Raw genomic sequence first — 19,358 nt, 5'->3', positions numbered from 1 at the left:
GAGGGTGATGATGGGGATGGGGACGGGGGTGATGGGGTTGAAGCTGGGAATGGGAGCGGGGATTGGCTTTATGAAGAGCATGGGGATGAGAAGTGGGATGGGGATCGTGACAGGGATGGTGATAGATATGGGGACAGGGATGATGGTGGGGATGGAGGAGGTGGTGGAGGTGATGGGGATGAGGTCAGGGATGGGCACAGGGCTGGTGGCAGCAGAGGGGACAGTGCCCATTTCAGTGCCAGCGGGACAGGGATGCTAATGGGGATGATGATGGTGAAGATAATGGTGGCAAAGAGGAAGGTCAGAGCCACCAGGCCCCCAGGCAGGATGACCCCTGTGGGCAAACCTGGCCAGGGGGAGGCAGCGGGGCCGGGCTGTGCGGGTGGGCCGGGGCGCTGTGCCCGCCTTGGGGGGGCCAGGCTGTGTTTTGGGGGCTGGATGGAGCAGCCTCGGCGCGGAGCCCACGGGCGACTTGTGCAGTTGCTTAGCAACTCCCAAACCCGGATTAGAGGCGAGCGAGGCAGGGATGGGGGGGTGTGGGCTGCAGCCCCCCGCATTGCCCTGGGGGTCCCTCCTGTTCCCCGGGGTGCTCCAGCTCGCCCTGCCAGCCCCAGCCCCTCGGCGTGGTCTGGGGTGGCAGCAGGGTCTGCAGGGAGCACTGAGGGTGTGGAAGTGGTTGGGACTGCAGGTCTGGTTGGAGAGCACCCCAAATGTGGGGGGGACAGATGCTCCTATGAGTGGGGAAGGGGCCCCCAGACCCCCAAAGTGGAGCCCACTCCTCTGCTGGGATGTGCAGCTGGGCACATCAGCCCCGGGGCTCTGTGGGTGCTCAGCGGGACATTGCGTCCCACCGTGCCCACCCTTCCTCACCATCTTCATCCCTGCCATCCTCATCCTCACCCTCCTTCAGGACCAAGTCCTAAGTAGGTCAAGAAGGTTTTTCCCCCCCATGCAAACCAACCCGGGGGGCAAAACCTGCCTCCAGCATCACTGTGGGTCATGTACCCCCCAAAAATGAACCCATCACCCCCATTTGCTATAGCTGTGTCCCCCAAAAAACCCTCCATGCCAAAGGCAGGGCTCATCTCATCTTGGCTCGCATCCCCTGCATGTGATGTTGTGTTCCACGAAACTCCAAAGCGAGCTGCCGGCTCCTTTAAGTGTTAGGAGGGAGTTGGAGGCTGCAAAATAAAATTGGAGGAGGGAAAATAAAAAAAAAAAATTAAAAAAAAAAAAAAAAAAAAAAAGGAGAAAGGGAGGAAAAAAAAAAAAAAAATAAGGCACCCCTCCTTCCCCCCCAAAAGCCTGGCAGGGGTGTCGGGCTGATAGGCTCGCCCGGAGGAAAGCGCATTACGTAGGCAAGCGGCTCCGCTCAACTTGCCACCTGCGCCGGGAGAGCTGCCGGGGAAGAAGCGAGATCCTGCCGGAGCCCCTCGCCCGCCGCTGGCCGCCCACCCGCCCTCCGCCATGGACTGCTGCAATGTAGGTGCCCGTGCTCCCTTCCCCGGCCCCGCTCCGCTCCTGCCTTCCAGCCCTGACCGCATCCCTGACCCCCCGCGCTGGGGGCTTTGGGGGCTTTGGGGGCTTTGGGGGGGTTTGGGGGGCTTTGGGGGGCTTTGGGGGGTGCTGCGCCCACCGAGAGCTCACCCAACTCTGAGACCCCCCCAGCGCTGCTGCTCCTTCCCCAGCCCCCCGATCCCCACTCCTGCTCACCCCAGTTCGGGCTCCATCCCACGGCCGGCAGCCTGACCCCACAGCCCACGGAGGAAAATCCCCCCCGACCTCGAATCCGGCTTTTGTGGAGCTTTTTCTTCCCCCCACCCCACAATTGCTCTACAGGTGGGATCGGGGGTTGCCTATGGAAAAAGGGCTCAACTGGGGTGCACCCCTCTCTTCTCACCCGAGGGTGAGCTCCCCTCCTCCTGCTAAACCAGCCTGGGGAGAAAACCACATCCCTTCTCCCTGACCCTCTGACTTTTCGTGCCCCTTTCCCCCTTTTCCTCTCCCTTTCCTCTTTTTTTTACCCTTTCCCCCATTTTTTCCCCCTTTCCCCACTTTTCCCCCGTTTTCCTCCTCCTGCTAAGACAGCAGCACAGGGAAAAGCCCCCATCTCTCCTCCCGAGCACCTCCAGAGAGGCAAAGCCCACCCTGGATATAGGATTTTTCCTGCCTGGATATAGGATTTTCCCTGCCTGGATATAGGATTTTCCCTGCCTGGATGTAGAATTTTTCCTGCCTGGATGTAGTATTTTTCTTGCCTGCATATAGGATTTCTCCCCCATGTATAGGACTTTTCCCCCTCCTATGTAGGATTTCTCCTTCTGAATATAGGATTTCTCCCCTAGATACAAGTTTTCATCAGCTGCATAGAGATCTTCAGCCCATGGATATGGTGTTTTTCCACTGGATATAGGATTTCTCCTGCGAATATAGGATATGGCCCCCTGTTTATGGGTTTGTGGGTTTTCTTCCCTCAATATAGGATGTCTCCCCTGGATATAGGATTTTTTTTCTCCTGAATATATATTTTTCCTACCTATATACAGGATTTCTCAACTTGGATATAGGTTTCTGCCACCTGTATGTAGGATTTCTTCCCTGAATTTAGGATTTCTCCCCTGAATATAGGATTTCTCCCCGGATATAGGAAATGCCCCCACATATATAGATTTCCTCCACCTGTATATGGTATTTCTCCCCTGGATATAGGATTTCCTCTCTCCTAATATAGGATTTCTCTCTTGGATATAGGATTTCTCACTGGGATATAGGATATGCCCCTCCATGTACAGGTTTTCTCCCCTGACTATAGGATTTCCTTCTCCAGATATAGTATTTCTCCCCTGGATATAGGTTTCTCCCACCTGTATATAGGATTTCTCCCCTAGATATAGGTTATTCTCCCCCACCTCTGCATATACAGGATATCTCTCCTGAATATAGGATTTCTTTCCTAGATATAGGATTTCCTTCCCCTGGCTATAGGATTTCTCCCCTGGCTATAGGATTTCCAGCCCTGGCTATAACATTTCCACTCTGGACATATCATTTCCACCTTGGACATATCATTTCCACCTTGGAACTATCCTCACCTTTCACAATGGTAAAACAACCTGAGCAACTTGGTGGAGCCATGGCATGCTCCAACGGGATGAGCTTCCTCCCCCCTGAATCTACAGCTTCCAAATAAGCCCCCAAAACTCCTTTAAGTGCTTGTGGGGCAACACAAAGGCGTCACCCCCACAGCTGCTGGCACTGGATCATCCAATGCCAGCTCATTTCCACCTCATTTCATTTTCCCATGTTTTTCTTTTTTTTCCCATTGAACTTGGTGCTGAGTCCAGCTGCTCTGGTGGGCTGTGGCAGAGGGGGAATGGGTTACAGTGATTTGTCCTTGGTGGGGCTTTTCCTCCCTTCTGGCATCACCGCTTTCCTAAATTTCCTGCTGTTTCCAACCAAAGCCCTGAGGAGGGATGCAGGAGGATGCAACAGGCTATGAGGGAAGGGGAAACTGAGGCATGAGCAGCTCATTTTGTGCAGGATGGCTCCCAGCCCCCTGCCAAAAATACCCCCCAGAACCCATCCTCTGCTCCATGGATATTCCTCTCCCTGCATTATCACCCTGGCTGGAGTCTGGCTTCCTGCAGCCGTGTGCTCCATTGGTTGCCATTTCCCCAGGACACCTGCAAGCCACCCTGATTTTTAACAAAACCCCTCATTTTTAGCAAAGGAGCGCGATTTTTAATGAGTAAACCTAATTCTTAGAACAGGGGCTCATTTAAGACCTTCTTGAGCAGATTCATTTGGGGAGAGGGCTGAGAGTGAGGTTTGAGGTCCCAGCCGTAACCCTGCCATTGGCACCGCCAGGAGGGAGCCTGCACAAAGCTGGACGAGGACATCCTGGACATCCCTTTGGACGATCCCGATGCCAACGCGGCAGCTGCCAAGATCCAGGCTAGTTTCCGTGGCCATATGACCCGCAAGAAGATCAAAGGGGGCGAGATCGATCGGAAAACCAAGGACGCCGAGTGCGCCAACAGCACCCGCGGCGGCGACCTCCGCAACGGCGACTAGGTACCCCCCAAATCCCGCTCTGCCCCCCAAAACTGGGTCAGTTCTGCGAGGATGCTGCTCTGAGTGTCCTTTGCTCTGTTGATTTGGGATGGAGCATCCTTCCCTGCAGAGATTTGGGATGGAGCATTCTGCTCTGTGCAGATATGGGATGGAGCATTCCTCCCTGTGCAGATATGGGATGGAGCATCCTTCCCTGCAGAAATTTGGGATGGAGCATTCTGCTCTGCACAGATTTGGGATGGAGCATTCTGCTCTGCACAGATTTGGGATGGAGCATCCTTCCCCATGCTGATTTGGGATGGAGCATTCTGTTCTGCACAGATTTGGGATGGAGCATCCTTCCCTGTGCAGATTTGGGATGGAGCAACCTGCCCTGTGCAGATTTGGGATGGAGCATTCTGCTCTGCACAGATTTGGGATGGAGCATCCTTCCCTGCTCAGATTTGGGATGAAGCATTCTTCACTGTGCATATTTGGGATGGAGCATTCTGCTCTGCACAGATATGGGATGGAGCAACCTTCCCTGTGCAGATTTGGGATGGAGCATCCTTCCCCACACTGATTTGGGATGGAGCATCCTTCACTGTGCATATTTGGGATGGAGCAACCTTCCCCATGCTCATTTGGGATGAAGCATTCTGCTCTGCACAGATTTGGGATGGAGCATCCTTCCCTACTCAGATTTGGGATGGAGCATCCTTCCCTGCTCAGATTTGGGATGAAGCATTCTTCCCTGTGCAGATTTGGGATGGAGCTTCCTTCTCTGCAGAGATTTGGGATGGAGCAACCTTCCCTGTGCAGATTTGGGATGGAGCATTCTGCTCTGCACAGATATGGGATGAAGCATTCTTCCCTGTGCAGATTTGGGATGAAGCATTCTTCCCTGTGCAGATTTGGGATGGAGCATCCTTCCCCACGCTTATTTGGGATGGAGCATCCTTCCCTGTGCAGATATGGGATGGAGCATTCTTCCCTGAGCAGATTTGGGATGGAGCATCCTTCTCTGCAGAGATTTGGGATGGAGCAACCTTCCCTGTGCAGATTTGGGATGGAGCATCCTTCCCCACGCTTATTTGGGATGGAGCATTCTGCTCTGCACAGATTTGGGATGGAGCATCCTTCCCCACGCTGATTTAGGATGGAGCAACCTTCCCTGTGCATATTTGGGATGGAGCAACCTTCTCTGCAGAGATTTGGGATGGAGCATCCTTCCCTGTAGAGATTTGGGATGGAGCATCCTGCTCTGCACAGATTTGGGATGGAGCATCCTTCCCCACACTGGTTCAAGGTGGAGAAGGGGTTTTTCCTCCCAGGAGATGGAAACACACAGGCAGGCAGCCCCTGCCTTGCCCTAAATTTGGGTGCGCGCCGTAGTAGTTGGGAAGGATGGGAAGTAGGATGGGAAGGCGCAGCCCTAGATTTGGATTGAATCTCTCCCTTAGCAACACCACCCCGAGCGCCTCGCCTCAGCACATGCTATTTTTAAAAGCCTGTGTCACAGTCTCCTGGCAGGAAAAGGTAAATTTAAAAAGCGCCCACGGTGCCGAGGCCGCGTGGCATTGGAGCCCCGGGTGTGGCTGCGCCGTGCCCGGGCCGTGCCCTGCGCTGGGCCGGTGCCGGGAGCGCGGGATGGCCCCGGAGAGCGGCGGGGCCCGCTCGGGGTTAGCGGCGGGGAGGGAGCGCTGCCGGCTCGGCCACGTGAGTGTGGCGGGGCTGGGGGAGCTGCAGCTGCGATGGAACTGGGATAGAACTGGGATGAGACTGGGGAGCAGCTGGGGTGCAGCTGGGGTGGGACTGGGATGCAGCTGGGATGGAACTGGGATGGAACTGGAATGCAGCTGGGGTGCAGCTGGGAGGGGACTGGGATGCAGCTGGGGTGGAACTGGGATGGAACTGGGATGCAGCTGGGATGAGACTGGGATGGAACTGGAATGCAGCTGGGATGAGACTGGGATGGGACTGGGATGCAGCTGCGATGGAACTGGAATGCAGCTGGGATGAGACTGGATTGCAGCTGGGATGAGACTGGGATGGAGCTGGGATGGAGCTGGGGTGCAGCTGGGATGAGATTGGGGTGCAGCTGGGATCAGACTGGGGTGCAGCTGGGATGGAACTGGGATGCAGCTGGGGTGGAACTGGGATGGAACTGGGATGCAGTGGGGATGGGACTGGGATGGAGCTGGGATGGGACTGGGATGGAGCTGGGATGGAACTGGGATGGAGCTGGGATGGGACTGGGATGCAGCTGGGATGGAACTGGGATGCAGCTGGGATGGAACTGGGATGCAGTGGGGATGGAGTAGGAGTGCAATGGGGATTCAGTGCAGATACAGTGGGGATGAGACTGGGATGCAGTGGGGATGGGACTGGGCTGGAGCTGGGATGGAACTGGGATGCAGTGGGGATGGGACTGGGATGGAGCTGGGATGGAACTGGGATGCAGTGGGGATGGAACTGGGATGCAGTGGGGATGGAACTGGGATGGAGCTGGGATGCAGTGAGGATGCAGTAGGAGTGCAAGGGGGATTCAGTGCAGACACAGTGGGGATGGACTGAAGATGCAGTGGGAATGCAGTGAGGAGGAAGAGGAGGGTGCAGTGAGGATGCAGTGGAGATTCAACAAGGCTGCAGTGGGAAGGAACTGGGGATGCAGTGGGGATGGAAGGGGAGCTCAGCTGGGACACAGTGGGGATGAACTGAGGGTACAGTGGAAACAGAACTGAGATGTGGTGGGGAAGCAATGGGGATGCAGTGAGAATGCACTGGAGAGTCAGTGAAAATGCAGTGAGCATGCACAGGGGATGGAGAGGGAATTCAGTGGGGCTGGGATGAGAATGAACTGAGGATGCAGTGGGGGTTTTGTGAAAATCCAGTCAGAACAATGTGGAAATACAGTGAGGCTGCAGTGGGGCTGCAAAGGGGATGCAGGGGGGCTGGGATGAGAATGAACTGAGGATGCAGTGGGGATTTTGTGAAAATCCAGTGGGGACAGTGTGGAAATACAGTGAGGCTGCAGTGGGGCTGCACAGGGGGATGCAGTGAGGCTGCAGTGGGAATGAACTGGGGATGGGGATTCAATGAGACTGCAGTGAGGGTTGAGCAGGGTTGCACTGGGGCTGCACTGGGGCTGCAGCGAGGATGTCAGAGGGCTGAAGTGAGGAGGCAGCTGCCAAGTGCAGGTGCTGTGCAGCTTCTTAGGGCCCAGAGGTTCCTTTGGGATGCCTTGTTAGCGGGGCTGAGCAGGTTGGCAGCAGGGCAGCCGGGTTCCCCTCCTCCTGTCACGGTGCTCTGCCTCGGGGGGTGCACGCAGGGGTCTCCCCCAGGTTCCTGGGCTGGGTGAGGGCAGTGTGGGCAGCAGTGGAGGCAGGACAAGGGTGCAGGCAGGGTGTGGGCGGGCTGCAAGCAGAGCACGGGCAGGGTGTGGGCAGGGGGAGGGCACGGAGGTGCAGGAGCAGCACGGGAGCAGGGGGCAGGGTGTGGGCAGGGTGCAGTCAGGGCACAGGGTACAGGCAGGGTGAAGGCTGCAGGGTGCAGACAGGGCACGGGGGTACAGAGAGCACTAAAGGGCACAGGGTACAGGCAAGGCTGAGGGTGCAGGGCACAGGCAGGGCACAGGGTGAAGGGTACAGGCAGGGTGCAGGGCACAGGGTACAGGCAAGGCTCAGGGTGCAGGGTACAGGCAGGGCAGGGCACAGGGAGGGCACAGGGTGCAGAGAGCATTAAAGGTGCAGGCAGGGCACAGAGTGCAGGGTACAGGCAGGGTGCAGGCACAGGGTATAAACAAGGCTCAGGGTGCAGGGTGCAGACAGGGCATGGGGAGCAGAGAGCACTAAAGGTGAAGACAGGGGATGAGGTACAGACAAGACTCAGGGGTACAGGCAGGGTGCAGGGCAGAGTACAAACAAGGCTCAGGCTGCAGGGTACAGGCAGGGTGAAGGCTGCAGGGTGCAGACAGGGCATGGGGAGCAGAGAGCACTAAAGGTGCAGACAGGGCACGAGGTCCAGACAAGACTCAGGGGTACAGACAGGGTGCAGGGCGCAGGGTACAGACAAGGCTCTGGGTACAGGGTACAGGCAGAGCATGGTGCAGGGTGCAGAGAGCACTAAAGGTGCAGACAGGGGATGAGGTACAGACAAGGCTCAGGGTACAGACAGGGTGCAGGGCGCAGGGTACAGACAAGGCTCAGGGTGCAGGGCACAGGCAGGGCCATGCCCAGGCTGACCTCTCGCTCTCTCCTTGCTTGCAGGGGCCACCAGCTGCTGACCGGACACCCCTCGCCACCGACCCCCTGCCAGCGCTGCCCGCCGAGGCCCAGGAGCCCCCGCTTCACCCCCTGCCCCCCGCATGCACCCCCCGGGGTCCCCCCACAGCCAGGCCCCGCCCCTGTCCCTGGCTGTCCCCCCCCGCCCCAGACACCCCCCGCCCCAATAAACGCCCCTGCCAGAGCCCCGGCCTGTCCTCGGTGCCTTCTGATGCCAGCGGCAGAGCGGTGAGGTCACAGTGGGCAGGGGGAGGGCTGGGGATGCCAGCTGGGACTGCCCGTGTGTGTGTACAACACGCTGCAGGCACGTGTGACATCACTGCCAGGCTGGGACGTGACATCAGCGCGTGCTGTGACATCACTGTGGGTGGGAGATGACCTGGGAGGTGCTGGCAGGAGATGGGTGGTGATGTCACTACTGGACAAGTGACAGCTGCTGTGACACCATGCAGGGGTGTGAGATGTCACTGCTGGGTGTGTGACACCATACAGGTGTGTGTGACATCACTGCTGGATGTGTGACACCATACAGGTGTGTGTGACGTCACTGCTGGGTGTGTGACACCACACAGGTGTGTGTGACACCATACAGGTGTGTGTGATGTCACTGCTGGATGTGTGACACCATACAGGTGTGTGTGACACCATACAGGTGTGTGTGATGTCACTGCTGGGTGTGTGACACCATACAGGTGTGTGTGACACCATACAGGTGTGTGTGATGTCACTGCTGGATGTGTGACACCATACAGGTGTGTGTGATGTCACTGCTGGATGTGTGACATCATACAGGTGTCTGTGATGGCTGGAGTGACATCATTCCACTGTGTGTGATGTCACCACCAGGCATGACTGTGGGTGTGACATCATACAGGCACGTGTCACATCGCTGCTGTGTGATGGCAGGTGTGACATCATGCAGGCACAGGTGGCATCCCTGATGGACATGTGATGCCTGTATGGCATCATCCGGGCCTCACTCAGGTGCTGTGATGTCACACACTCATTGTGGCGTCGTACCTCCTGACACAGGGAGTGACGTCACGGTCATGGGTGTGACAACGCGTCCATCGTGATGTCACCTCAGCCTGAGGAGCTTGGCTGGTGCACTGTGACATCACCCTGCCCTGTGACATCACCCAGAAGGTCGTGGGACATCCCTCCCCGCCTCGAAATCCGCACAAACTCACCCAAAGCGCCGGTGCTGGGCAGCGCAGCAGCTTTTAATCAGAAAACCCCTAAAAAAAGTGTGTTGTGTGTGTGTGTGTCCCCATCATCCCCCCTCCCCCCACCCCTACTTTCTTTTGTGAAAAAATCCCTCATTTCACCCGATATATAGATATAGAAAAACAAAACCATAAAAGGGGACCCCCCTGAGGCAGGGCTGGGGCTGGTTTGGGGGGTGATATTTATGGGGTCCCTCCAACGCAGAGAGCCCCTGCACCCATTAAACACACCCACGACGAGTCCAGCTGCTCGAGGCATCTGTTAAAAAGAAAAGGAAAGCCCAAAAAGGGACCAAAACCACCCCAGGAATCGGGGAGTGGGATGGGCTGGCTGCGGGCACCCCGTTTTGGGGCTGCTCACACCAAGGAGCCCGCTCGGCTCTGCGCTGGCACCATGACTGGCACGGCTCCGGCCCGTGCCAGGCTGGAGGGGGGCAGCGCGCCCGCGGCGGGGGCGGGGGGCTCCGGGCGGCGCCGGGGGGTCCCGTTGGCGGCGGGGGGGGACAGGCTGGGGGGCCGCGTCCCTGCCCGGGGAGGGGGGCCCCGGTAGCTGCCGGTGCTGGTGAGGATGGAGGCGGTGTCGGACGGGGCTCTGGCTCCGTAGCCTTGCCGCGTGCCCGCGATGGACGACAGCGTGCTGGTTTTGGACAGGGTGTCTGAGGCTGGCCTCCTCGGCCACGATGGGGTTTTGGGGGCCACGGCGTCCTCCCTGCCAAGAGGGGAGAGTGTCACAGAGATCAGCCCTGGGAACCCTTCCATCCCTCCATCCCTCCCTCCACAGTGTACTCTCCCTAGCAGTGAGGGTGTGCAGGCATCCCGGAACTCCAAACAAAAAGGGAAAGGGGAAAACAGGTGGAAAATCCCCCTGTTAATTCTGAAACCTCATAACAACCGGCCAGAGGTGGAAACTTTCTTCCTGATTGTTGCCTCTGGAGCATATTGATGACTGGCCAGAGATGAAGAACTCTTCCCCACTATTAACTCTGAGCCTGAGAAACGATGGGCCAGAGGTGGAAACACTCTCCTCGTCTGTTAACCCTGAAACCTACTGATGATTTGAGCCCCCTCCACAAGAAGAGTTTCTCACTTGATCTCGTTGGCTCCTTCCTCCTGGCTGTCACGTTTTTTCCTCCTGTAGCCAACAAACTTCTGGGCAAAGAAGATGATGGTGGCAAGGGCACCCAGGGAGCCCAGCACGGCGCCGGCGATGACTGCTTTGGTGCTTGCTGCCAGAGAGAGACAGAGATTCCCTCATTGTCTTATTCCCACAGGGACCTCATGGGGACTGTGTCCCCCTCCCCAGCCCTGTGGACACGTACTCACTTGATTGTACCTCCAGGACAATGCTGCAGTTCTCAGAACCTGCTTGGTTTTCAGCCCTGCAGACGTAGACCCCCGACATTTCCAGGGAGAGGTTGGTCAGCTTGAGGGTGCCCTTGGCCCGGTCTGCAGGTGAAAAATTTGGGTGCTGCCTCACAGCCACTCCCACACCCTCCACCTCCTCGTGCAGGAAGTGGTCAAGGAGATGAAATCTGAATCTTCTCAGGACATTCCAGCCTACTCCCCAGCCCCACACCGGTGCCACCTTACCCTGGGCAGGGGGAAAGAAGACCTGCAGGGTGGGCGGCTCGCGCTGCCACTGGTACATGGGCGAGGGCTTCCCCTTCTTGGAGGAGCAGCTCAAGGTGACGTTGGCCCCCACGACGGCGTTGCCGTGCAGCTGGCACGTGGGGGTGGCCGGTGGCACTGTGGGCACAGGTGTTAGTCCTGAGGGACGCCATGGGGAGCTCCAAGGGAGCCGGGGGGACTGGGGGAGCCTTACCCAGCACGGTGAGGTTGATGAGGCCGACGTTCTTGTGCATCCTGATGATGTCATCCACCACGTTGACAGTGCACATGTACTGACCCGAGTCTTGCTCGCGGGTGGCGTTGATGAGCAGCGAGATGTTGCGGGTCTCGATGGGGTGCAGGAACCCCACGCGGGACTTCAGATCTGTCTCCTCCACCTTCACCACCCCGCCTATGACTGACAGGATCTGCATTGGGGAAATACCACATGCTTGTGCTTCCAGATCGTGCTGCTGGAGAGAAGAGTCCCCCAAAATCCCAAATTTTGTAGAGCAGTGGTTGCTGCATAAGCCCCCTCCAGCCTTGCCTCTGCTGCAGGCAGCTCCCCACCACAGGCACAAACACCCCTGGCATGGGCACTATGAGCAACTGTCCCATCATGAGCATCTCCCCATCAGGAGCACTCCAAGTGGTGCCCCATTGTGGACATTTCCCATTGTAGGCACCATGGGCATTTCCCAAGGACATCTCCCCACCAGGGGTATCTCCCACCTTCCTATTGCAGGCACCCTGGGCATGACCCCAGTGTGGGCATCTCCCCTCATGGGCACAATGAGCACCTCCCCACCATAGGCACCTCCTGATCATGAGGACCACAGTCATCTCCCCAGTGTAAGCATTTCCCACCATGGACACCACAACACCTGCCTGTACAGGCATCTCCCCATCTTGGATCTCTCGCCATCTTGTGTCTCACCCTACTATGGGCACCACAAACACCTGCCTGTACAGGCATCTGCCCATCTTGGATCTCTCGCCATCTTGTGTCTCTCCCCGCTGTGGGCACCACAAGCATCTCCCTACTGCAGGCACTGTGGGCATGACCTCATTGTGGGCATCTACACATCACCATGAGCACCCCCATCAAGGGTACCCCTATGGTGGGCACCATGAGATCCCCCCATTGTGGACACCACCCCATCACGAGCACCACAAGCAGCTCCCCGTGGGTATGGGGATGGCACCATGGGTATGTCCCCATGGTGGACACCATGAGCATGTCCCCCGTGGTGGTCACCTCTCCATGGTGGGTGCCATGAACTTCACCCCATCATGGGCCAACTCTCCACCATGGGCACCACAAGCATGCCCCCACTGTGGGAACCCCACACATCTCCCCATGGGCACGTCCCCACCATGAGCATCTCCCCTTTGTGGGCATCTCCCCATCATGGGCACCACGTCCTTCCCATGGACACTTATCCACTGTGGGCCACCATGAGGTTCCTCCCCTCATGGGCACTTACCCATTGTGGGCCACCATGATGTTCCCCCCATCATGGGCATTTGCCCATTGTGGGCATCTTCCCTGCACGGGCACCATGAGCATCATCCCATCATGAGCATCATGGTGGGCACCATGGGCTTCCTTCCACCACGGCCACCTCATCATCATGGGCTTCCTTCCACCACGGCCACCTCATCATCATGGGCTTCCTTCCACCACAGCCACCTCATCATCATGGGCTTCCTTCCATCCTGGCCACCTCATCATCATGGGCATCCTTCCACCATGGACACTGTGGCCACTATCCCATGGTCGGCACCATTATCTTCCCCCCATCACAGGCACCCCCAGCAGCCCCTCCATGGTCATTGACCAGCTTGGTCCCCTCCATCTCCAGTCCTGCAGCCGCTGCCCTCTCCTCACCTGGAAGGGAGCAGGTTTCTTGTTCAGCATCCAGGTGATGTAGGGCTCTTTGTGGGAGTGGCTGCTGTACCAGACAGGCAGCACTGCCTGCTGCCCCTCCACAGAGAACACCAGGCTCGTCCCCACGTGCACCTCCAGCACGGCCAAGGAGACACCTGCCCATGGGAGAGGGAAGAAATGGGGAAATGACTCAACCCCAGGTGCTACTTCTCCACAAAATCTCACTGTGAGAAAAACCCCCATTCCCAAGACAAAAACAACAATCCCAGGGTTATCACCAGGAAGCTGAACCAAGAGAACATTCTGCCTCCTTCCCTGCCACAGGAAGGGCTTTCCGCCTGCTCCGGAGGACGCAGGACATTGCTGCTCCCTCCCACCCCAGCTTCCGCCCCACGCTCAGCTCGGGAATTCCTAAGGCACAAGTCACCCTTCCCTAAGGCACAGCCACCTCCAGCAGGCAGACACCCCCTTAGCTCAGTACTGGGGTACTCCCAGCCTCCCGTGATGCTGCACCAGATCCCACGGGATTTATTTGTAGGGTTCTCCCATGTGCACCCCACAAGCCTTTCCCAGCATCCCATTTTTGCTGCCAGCACTAAACTGGGATAATCCATGAGTAGCTTTCTCTCATTTGACCCTAAATATCCCACCCCAATCCCTGTCACCGTGTCCCCTGCATGCCAGCATCCCCCAAGCCCCACTGGAGGGGTTGATGGGGTAAGGGTGGTACCACGGACTGGAGAGGGATGCTCAGCTCCTGGGGGAAGATCATTCCCCAGCTTTGCCCCTAAGGCTCGGCCAGAAAATTAATCAGCCCAGGCTGAGTTTGTGCTGGGGCTGGTTTGTTTTTCCCAGGGGAACATCAGCAGGCCCTGCATGCCAGCAGCTCCATCCCTGCATCCATCCAGCATCGATCCGTGACCCCGGCTGGCCCAGCCCTGCCAGCGCCCCAGGGATGCCTCACATCGGGATGCAGGGGCAAAGATGATGCTGCCCCCTCATCCCAAACCCTCAGTTTGGGGGGAAAAGGAAGGATTTCGGGAGCTTTCAATAACCTCACACTTTTCCCTAAGAGCTCAGAGGTTTTAATTGGATTTTTCCAGGGTGGGAAGAGGGAAACAAGGAGCTGGGGGGTATTTTTAGCCTCCTCCCGCATCCGTTCATCCCCCTCCTGGCAAGGCACGGGTGCCATTTCCGCATGGAGCCTTCCAGCTCCAGGCAGGAAACTCTGCTCCGGCTGATAAGTCTTCTCAGGAATTAAAAAAAAAAATAATTACATTTCCCTTCTCTGGTGAAAAACTGGGAGAAATAAGGCCCAGTCTGGTGAGGATGCGTAAAAATAGCTCACCCAGGCTAAGAACATAAACCTTTAAATCCTGGAGGGGTTGGGGAGGGGGGAGATGCTGGAGGCGCCTGCAGGTCCCAAATCATTGATAATATTATTTATTAATTATAGAAAGCTGTGGTATCAGATCCAATAGAGAGTATGGAAAAATAACGGTAATTATAGTGTATTTATATGTAATTATACAGATAATTGTATGAAATTTAGAGAAAGTGGAAAGAAATATGGGATGGCGACTCATTAAATTGGAATTTCCAGAACAAAATAGATCATTGAGAACATATAATTTATAAGAGTTATAAATATAGGTATATTTTTGTAAGAATAGGGATAATAGCGGGGATGTGAAAGTGATAATAGTGCTCAGAATAACGAGAGTAATGATCAAAGTGAGAATAATAATTCTAAAAGTGGGAATAATAATGATAAAAGTTATATTAATAATGATAATAATAGTGATTGTAATAATTGTAACGATGATTCCAATACAATAACAACTACAGTCATAATAATGATAATACTGATAATAAGAATAGAAACAGAAATAGAAATAGAAATAGAAATAGAAAATAATAATAATAATAATAATAATAATAATAATAATAATAATAATAATAATAATAATAATAATAATAATAATAATAATAATAATAATACAGATAATTAATTATGCAGATGGCACAGTCCCTAAACCTCCCTGCATTCTCAACAACTGGGAAAATCAAGGTGTTTTCAGCCCAGATCTCCATCATTACAAAAATGTGTTAAACTGGGATAATCTAGAAGAAAACAGATTACACTCAATAATTGTATTGTAATTTCTATTAGAAATATTAGAGATAACAGGTAATAGATCTGGTTGAAGGATTATAATTGTAATTTAATAAAAACAATTCTAACAGTTATAATAGTTACAAAAACAATTATAAGAGTGTTTATAATGATATTAGTAATAAAAGAGTGACAAGTATAATGATTATAATGACAATAATAAAAAAATTATTAATACTATAGTTCATTGATTATGCAGATGGCATCGATAAATGACTCCACAGCTTCTACACCCCTGTGCATCCCCAGCAGCTGGGAAAATCCAGGTGTTTCACTCCACATCCTCCATCAGCATGGCTTTTTGGGCACAAAAAAGGTGCTGGGGATTCCTGGGGATACCCAGGCTCCAGCGAGGGAAAAACGTTCTGGCACCAGCCAGAGGATTCCCATTGCACCCCAAGGCATTAACACAGCCCCGTGAGCCTCAGAGCTGCTCCCTGCTGCAAACCCGGGGGTGTTAACCCTGAAAGATAACGAGGAGCACGTTAATTATGTTAATTGTGCTCTGGGGCTGCAGCTTTGCTCTGCCATCCTTAAAACTCCTGTGGCAACAGGAGATCCCAGCTCCATTATCTCCCCTCCAGTGTATGGGGGAGAGGGTGGTGGATCCAGATCCGAAGGGTGCCCTCTCCTCAAAATCCCCTTTTTCTTGCAGAATTCACCCAAATTCGCCGTCTCAGACAGGTGTGACCCTAAGAAAGGCTGGTGGGGCCAGGTTTGGAGCTGCAGGCAGGGGACGAACCCCCTGGCACAGCTCTGCCTTTGGCCACCTCGACGCTGCAAATCCTCTAATGCTTTAACCAGATCGAAAAAATTAAGCTGCTCGTGGTGCTCATACTCATCCAGGGGGGCCTGGGGCCCTCAGCCCCTCCTGCTGCTCTTTGGGCTCAAAACCTGGGTTTTGATCCAGCTGCCCTGAGCTAAACACCTGCCCGGGTGTTTTCCCCCCGCCCCAGCCCATCTGCTGGGATTTTTATTGCATATGGAAAAACAGAATAGACTTAAATTTACCTTTTAAAATAGCCATAATTTTTTTTCCCCTATTAAATAAATATCTTACAATTTAGCATTCTAAAATACTTTAAATTTTCCCGTGACAAAACGTTTAAAAACAGCTTTCAATTTCCCTTTGAATTCATTCCCTATGGAAAAAAATCACCTTTAAATCCCTGCAATCTTAACATTAATCCCTGCTGATATCAATCACCCTATCCTCATCTAAAATTTTATCCTTTCACCCCCAAATAAAAGCTGTTTCCTGGCTCTGGCACACCCTGAACACCCCCAAAAAAAGCAAATTCCCCCTGCAGCCCCCTCCCCAAGTCTCTAAAGCATGAACTGCAGGGGAATTAAATCCCGGAGGCGGTTGGGGTTTGATGACCCCAGTTGATAGGATTAAGGCGCTGGAGTCATGTGAAACCCAGACCCAAATTAAATCCCAAAAGACCAAGCTTGGGATTTAAAATACACAGCGGGAATCTGGCCGGAAAAGGGACCCTTGAAAAAGCTTGGAAAAAGGTCAAGGAGCATCTCAGCACTGCAAGGCAGCCTTCCCTTTTTTAAAAATTATTTTTGGGGATTTTTTTTTCCTTTTCTTCCCTTAACTTTGACTATTTATAAACGGGCAGATAGGAGATGCTGGGCTGTGCAGCGTCCCTTGGGAAAATCCACAGCGGCATTTCTCACGACCCCGGGGGCAGGGGGGGGCCAGAAAGTGCCCCATCCTCCTGAGAGACCAAATTTGGGGAAAAAAAATTAAATAATGCAATAATCATATGTGACTTTGCTATAGATGGAAACGTGCTTCACCCCTGGTGTGGGAGGGAGAGGCGGGGATGGGATGGGATGGGATGGGATGGGATGGGATGGGATGGGATGGGATGGGATGGGATGGGATGGGATGGGATGGGATGGGATGGGATGGGATGGGATGGGATTGAGGAAAGGATTGGGGTTGGCATTGGATAGGGACTGGGAAGAAAACAAGGATGACAAACATCCCTCATTTTGCTTTTCCCCATCACGATCTCATGAGGATCCCACGGGACGAGGAAGGACTGCTAGAAAGCCAAACTAAAGGAAAAACACACATTTGGGGTTCAAAAGGGTCTTTTTGCTGCATTTTTGAGCTATCAGTGCCCGTGATGTCACATCCCAGGGCTCAAGTGTGATTTTTTTTGGTGGGAATCCATCATGATTTCATGCAGAAAACGCCATCAGGATGCGGCAAAGCAGCGCCCTGGTGGGATTTAAGGGCTGAGAGACCCCCATGCCTCATGCAAGCATGCTTTAATTAACTTTTATCAAGGAAGAAAACCTTCAAGGAGGAACAAGTGGCGGCTCCAAGACCCCCACCCAGTGTTCTGCTGGAAGGAAATGCTGCTGCCATTGTTTTTGGGGCCGTTTCCTTTCTCCAAAGGCCTCTCCTTCGCTGGGAATGCCAAAGGATGTTTTCTTTTGGAGCAACCGTGGCAAGTTCCAAAAAGACTCAAATGGGGTGGGAAATTAGGGGTGGAAGAAGGGAAAAACCCACGGACAGAGAAGCGTTGAGATCCCCCACCTCCAAACCAGCTGGGATGGCTGTGCAGCACCAGTAAACAAGGGAAAACAAGTGGATTTTTCCTGCCCAGTACCACGCAGGAAGGTGAACTGTGGACTCACTTTGGAGTCCCTGGCGTGTCCCCACATGGGGGTACATCGGGTTTGGGGGTGTTGGAAGCGGCTGTTTGGCAGCTCCAAGGCACAAACGGCTTTTCCCAGAAAGACTCAGATTTTCTCCACTCCAGGCACTCCTAAAAGGGGAGGGGGATGGATCTCTCCCCCCTTTCCTCCCAACCTGCCTGCTGGGGTAGGGGACTGGGGGCACAGAGACAGGTGGGTGCTGTGACCCCCGCCCCTGGTACCCCACGGTCCATGCATTTAGGCTGGTCCTTCCCGGTGCCACCCTCAGGCTTCCCGGCGGTGTCGGGATCCCGGGCGCCTCCGGCTGCTCCCACACCCTGCCCGGTGCCCCCTCGGTATCTCCGGGTCCTGCCCGATGCTTGCCCAAAATCTGCCGCTCGTCCTGCCCGCTCCATCCCGCTTTTCCCGCGTCCCGCCGGTCCCAGCGCGTCCTGCCCCGTGCCCGCCGCGCTACCCCGATCCCCCGCCAGCACCGCCGAACCTCGCCCGCTGCATCCCCACAGCTCCGCCGCGTCCTGCCCGGCATCCCCCGGTCCCCCGGTCCCGCTCGGTGCCCCGGTGCCCCCGGGGCTCGCTCACCCAGCAGCGCCGCCAGCGCCAGCGCCGCCCGCCGCAGCGCGCCCATGGCCGGAGCCGCAGCAGGTGCCGGGGGGGCGCCGGGGGCGGGACCGCCAGGTGGGGGCGGGCCCGAGCCCACCACACCCCGTGGGGGTGTCCCGGCCCCGCACGGACCCTCCCCCGGGGGTCCGGCCCTCCCCCGCCCCGCAGCGCGCGGTTATTCATGAGTTGTGTGGGTTATTAGCGGTTATAGCAGGGTTAAGGGGGGTGCAGTGCGGCACCGCTGTGTCAAATGTCACCCCCGCCATGGGGAGCGCGGGGACCCCAAACCCGCCCCATTCTCATCCCTCCCCCGCCGGTAGGGTGGAACATCCCGTCCTGCATCCCTCACACTCATCCAACACCCCCCGGCCTTCAGATAAACGCATCGATCCTGAAAAATAAACAATATCCAAAAAAAGGGCAATTCTGAGTACCTGGTTCTCGGGAGCCTCGGGTGGATCCTGCCCGGCTCAGCCAGGGTTATCCCGGTCCTCGATCAGAGCAGGGTCAGACCTCGAAGCCCCAGCAGAGATTAGACACTGGCGGAGGAGGAGGAGGAGGAGGCGGTGGGGGCAGAATTAATCCCTCCTCACCCTCGCCGCCCCCCCGTAAATCCAGCCTGGCCTCCAGCACTGCAGGATCCCGGCAGCAAGGAGGCTTTGGGGATCGACCTGGCTTGATCCCACCGGGAGCCCACCTCTCCCTGACAGCATCCTCAGCCTCTGATGCACCCCATGCTCCCAACTCAGCAGTTTTGGGGCAACTCACCTCGTTCTCCCTCTAGCTGAAGGCTGAGAGTGGGGAGAGTGCATTGGTGACCCACTGGTGACCTGCTCCCC

The 19,358-nt window shown here is 55.4% G+C and overlaps 2 protein-coding genes across 3 annotated transcripts; one reads left to right on the top strand and one right to left on the bottom strand.

Annotated features, from left to right (window-relative positions):
* The first annotated feature begins 1,314 nt into the window (after positions 1 to 1,314).
* On the top strand, positions 1,315 to 9,802 carry NRGN (neurogranin). Of its 2 annotated transcripts, none has more exons than XM_063178542.1 (3): positions 1,315 to 1,482; positions 3,868 to 4,110; positions 8,322 to 9,802. In XM_063178542.1, exons 1-2 carry the CDS (start codon positions 1,468 to 1,470, stop codon positions 4,072 to 4,074), a joined length of 222 nt encoding a protein of 73 aa, XP_063034612.1. In that variant the 5' UTR covers positions 1,315 to 1,467; the 3' UTR covers positions 4,075 to 4,110; positions 8,322 to 9,802. The 2 variants fall into 2 exon arrangements, with proteins under 2 accessions (XP_063034612.1, XP_063034611.1); XM_063178541.1 differs by having other exon boundaries at positions 1,321 to 1,482; positions 3,868 to 4,074.
* Position 9,803: 1 nt separating this feature from the next.
* Positions 9,804 to 18,546, bottom strand: LOC134430691 (endothelial cell-selective adhesion molecule-like). Its single transcript, XM_063178539.1, has 7 exons — positions 18,499 to 18,546; positions 13,062 to 13,216; positions 11,385 to 11,598; positions 11,153 to 11,308; positions 10,886 to 11,008; positions 10,650 to 10,788; positions 9,804 to 10,271 (listed from the first exon to the last, which is right to left on the bottom strand). Exons 1-7 carry the CDS (start codon positions 18,542 to 18,544, stop codon positions 9,920 to 9,922), a joined length of 1,185 nt encoding a protein of 394 aa, XP_063034609.1. The 5' UTR covers positions 18,545 to 18,546; the 3' UTR covers positions 9,804 to 9,919.
* Positions 18,547 to 19,358: the final 812 nt, after the last annotated feature.

The sequence above is a fragment of the Melospiza melodia genome, chromosome 29 (genome assembly GCF_035770615.1).
Source record: "Melospiza melodia melodia isolate bMelMel2 chromosome 29, bMelMel2.pri, whole genome shotgun sequence".
NCBI classification, from domain to species: domain Eukaryota; kingdom Metazoa; phylum Chordata; class Aves; order Passeriformes; family Passerellidae; genus Melospiza; species Melospiza melodia.
Note: the sequence above shows the minus strand (reverse complement) of the source record. Positions and strands in the feature narration are given on the sequence as shown.

What these genes read in the sequence shown, in the direction of transcription:
- LOC134430691 (XM_063178539.1), bottom strand. Translation starts at nt 18,544, where the DNA reads ATGGGCGCGCTGCGGCGGGCGGCGCTGGCGCTGGCGGCGCTGCTGG. An exon ending in CATCAACCTCACCGTGCTGG is followed by an intron (nt 11,309 to 11,384) that starts GTAAGGCTCCCC and finishes CTGTGCCCACAG; the next exon opens with TGCCACCGGCCACCCCCACG. An exon ending in TGTCCTGGAGGTACAATCAA is followed by an intron (nt 10,789 to 10,885) that starts GTGAGTACGTGT and finishes TCTCTCTGGCAG; the next exon opens with CAAGCACCAAAGCAGTCATC.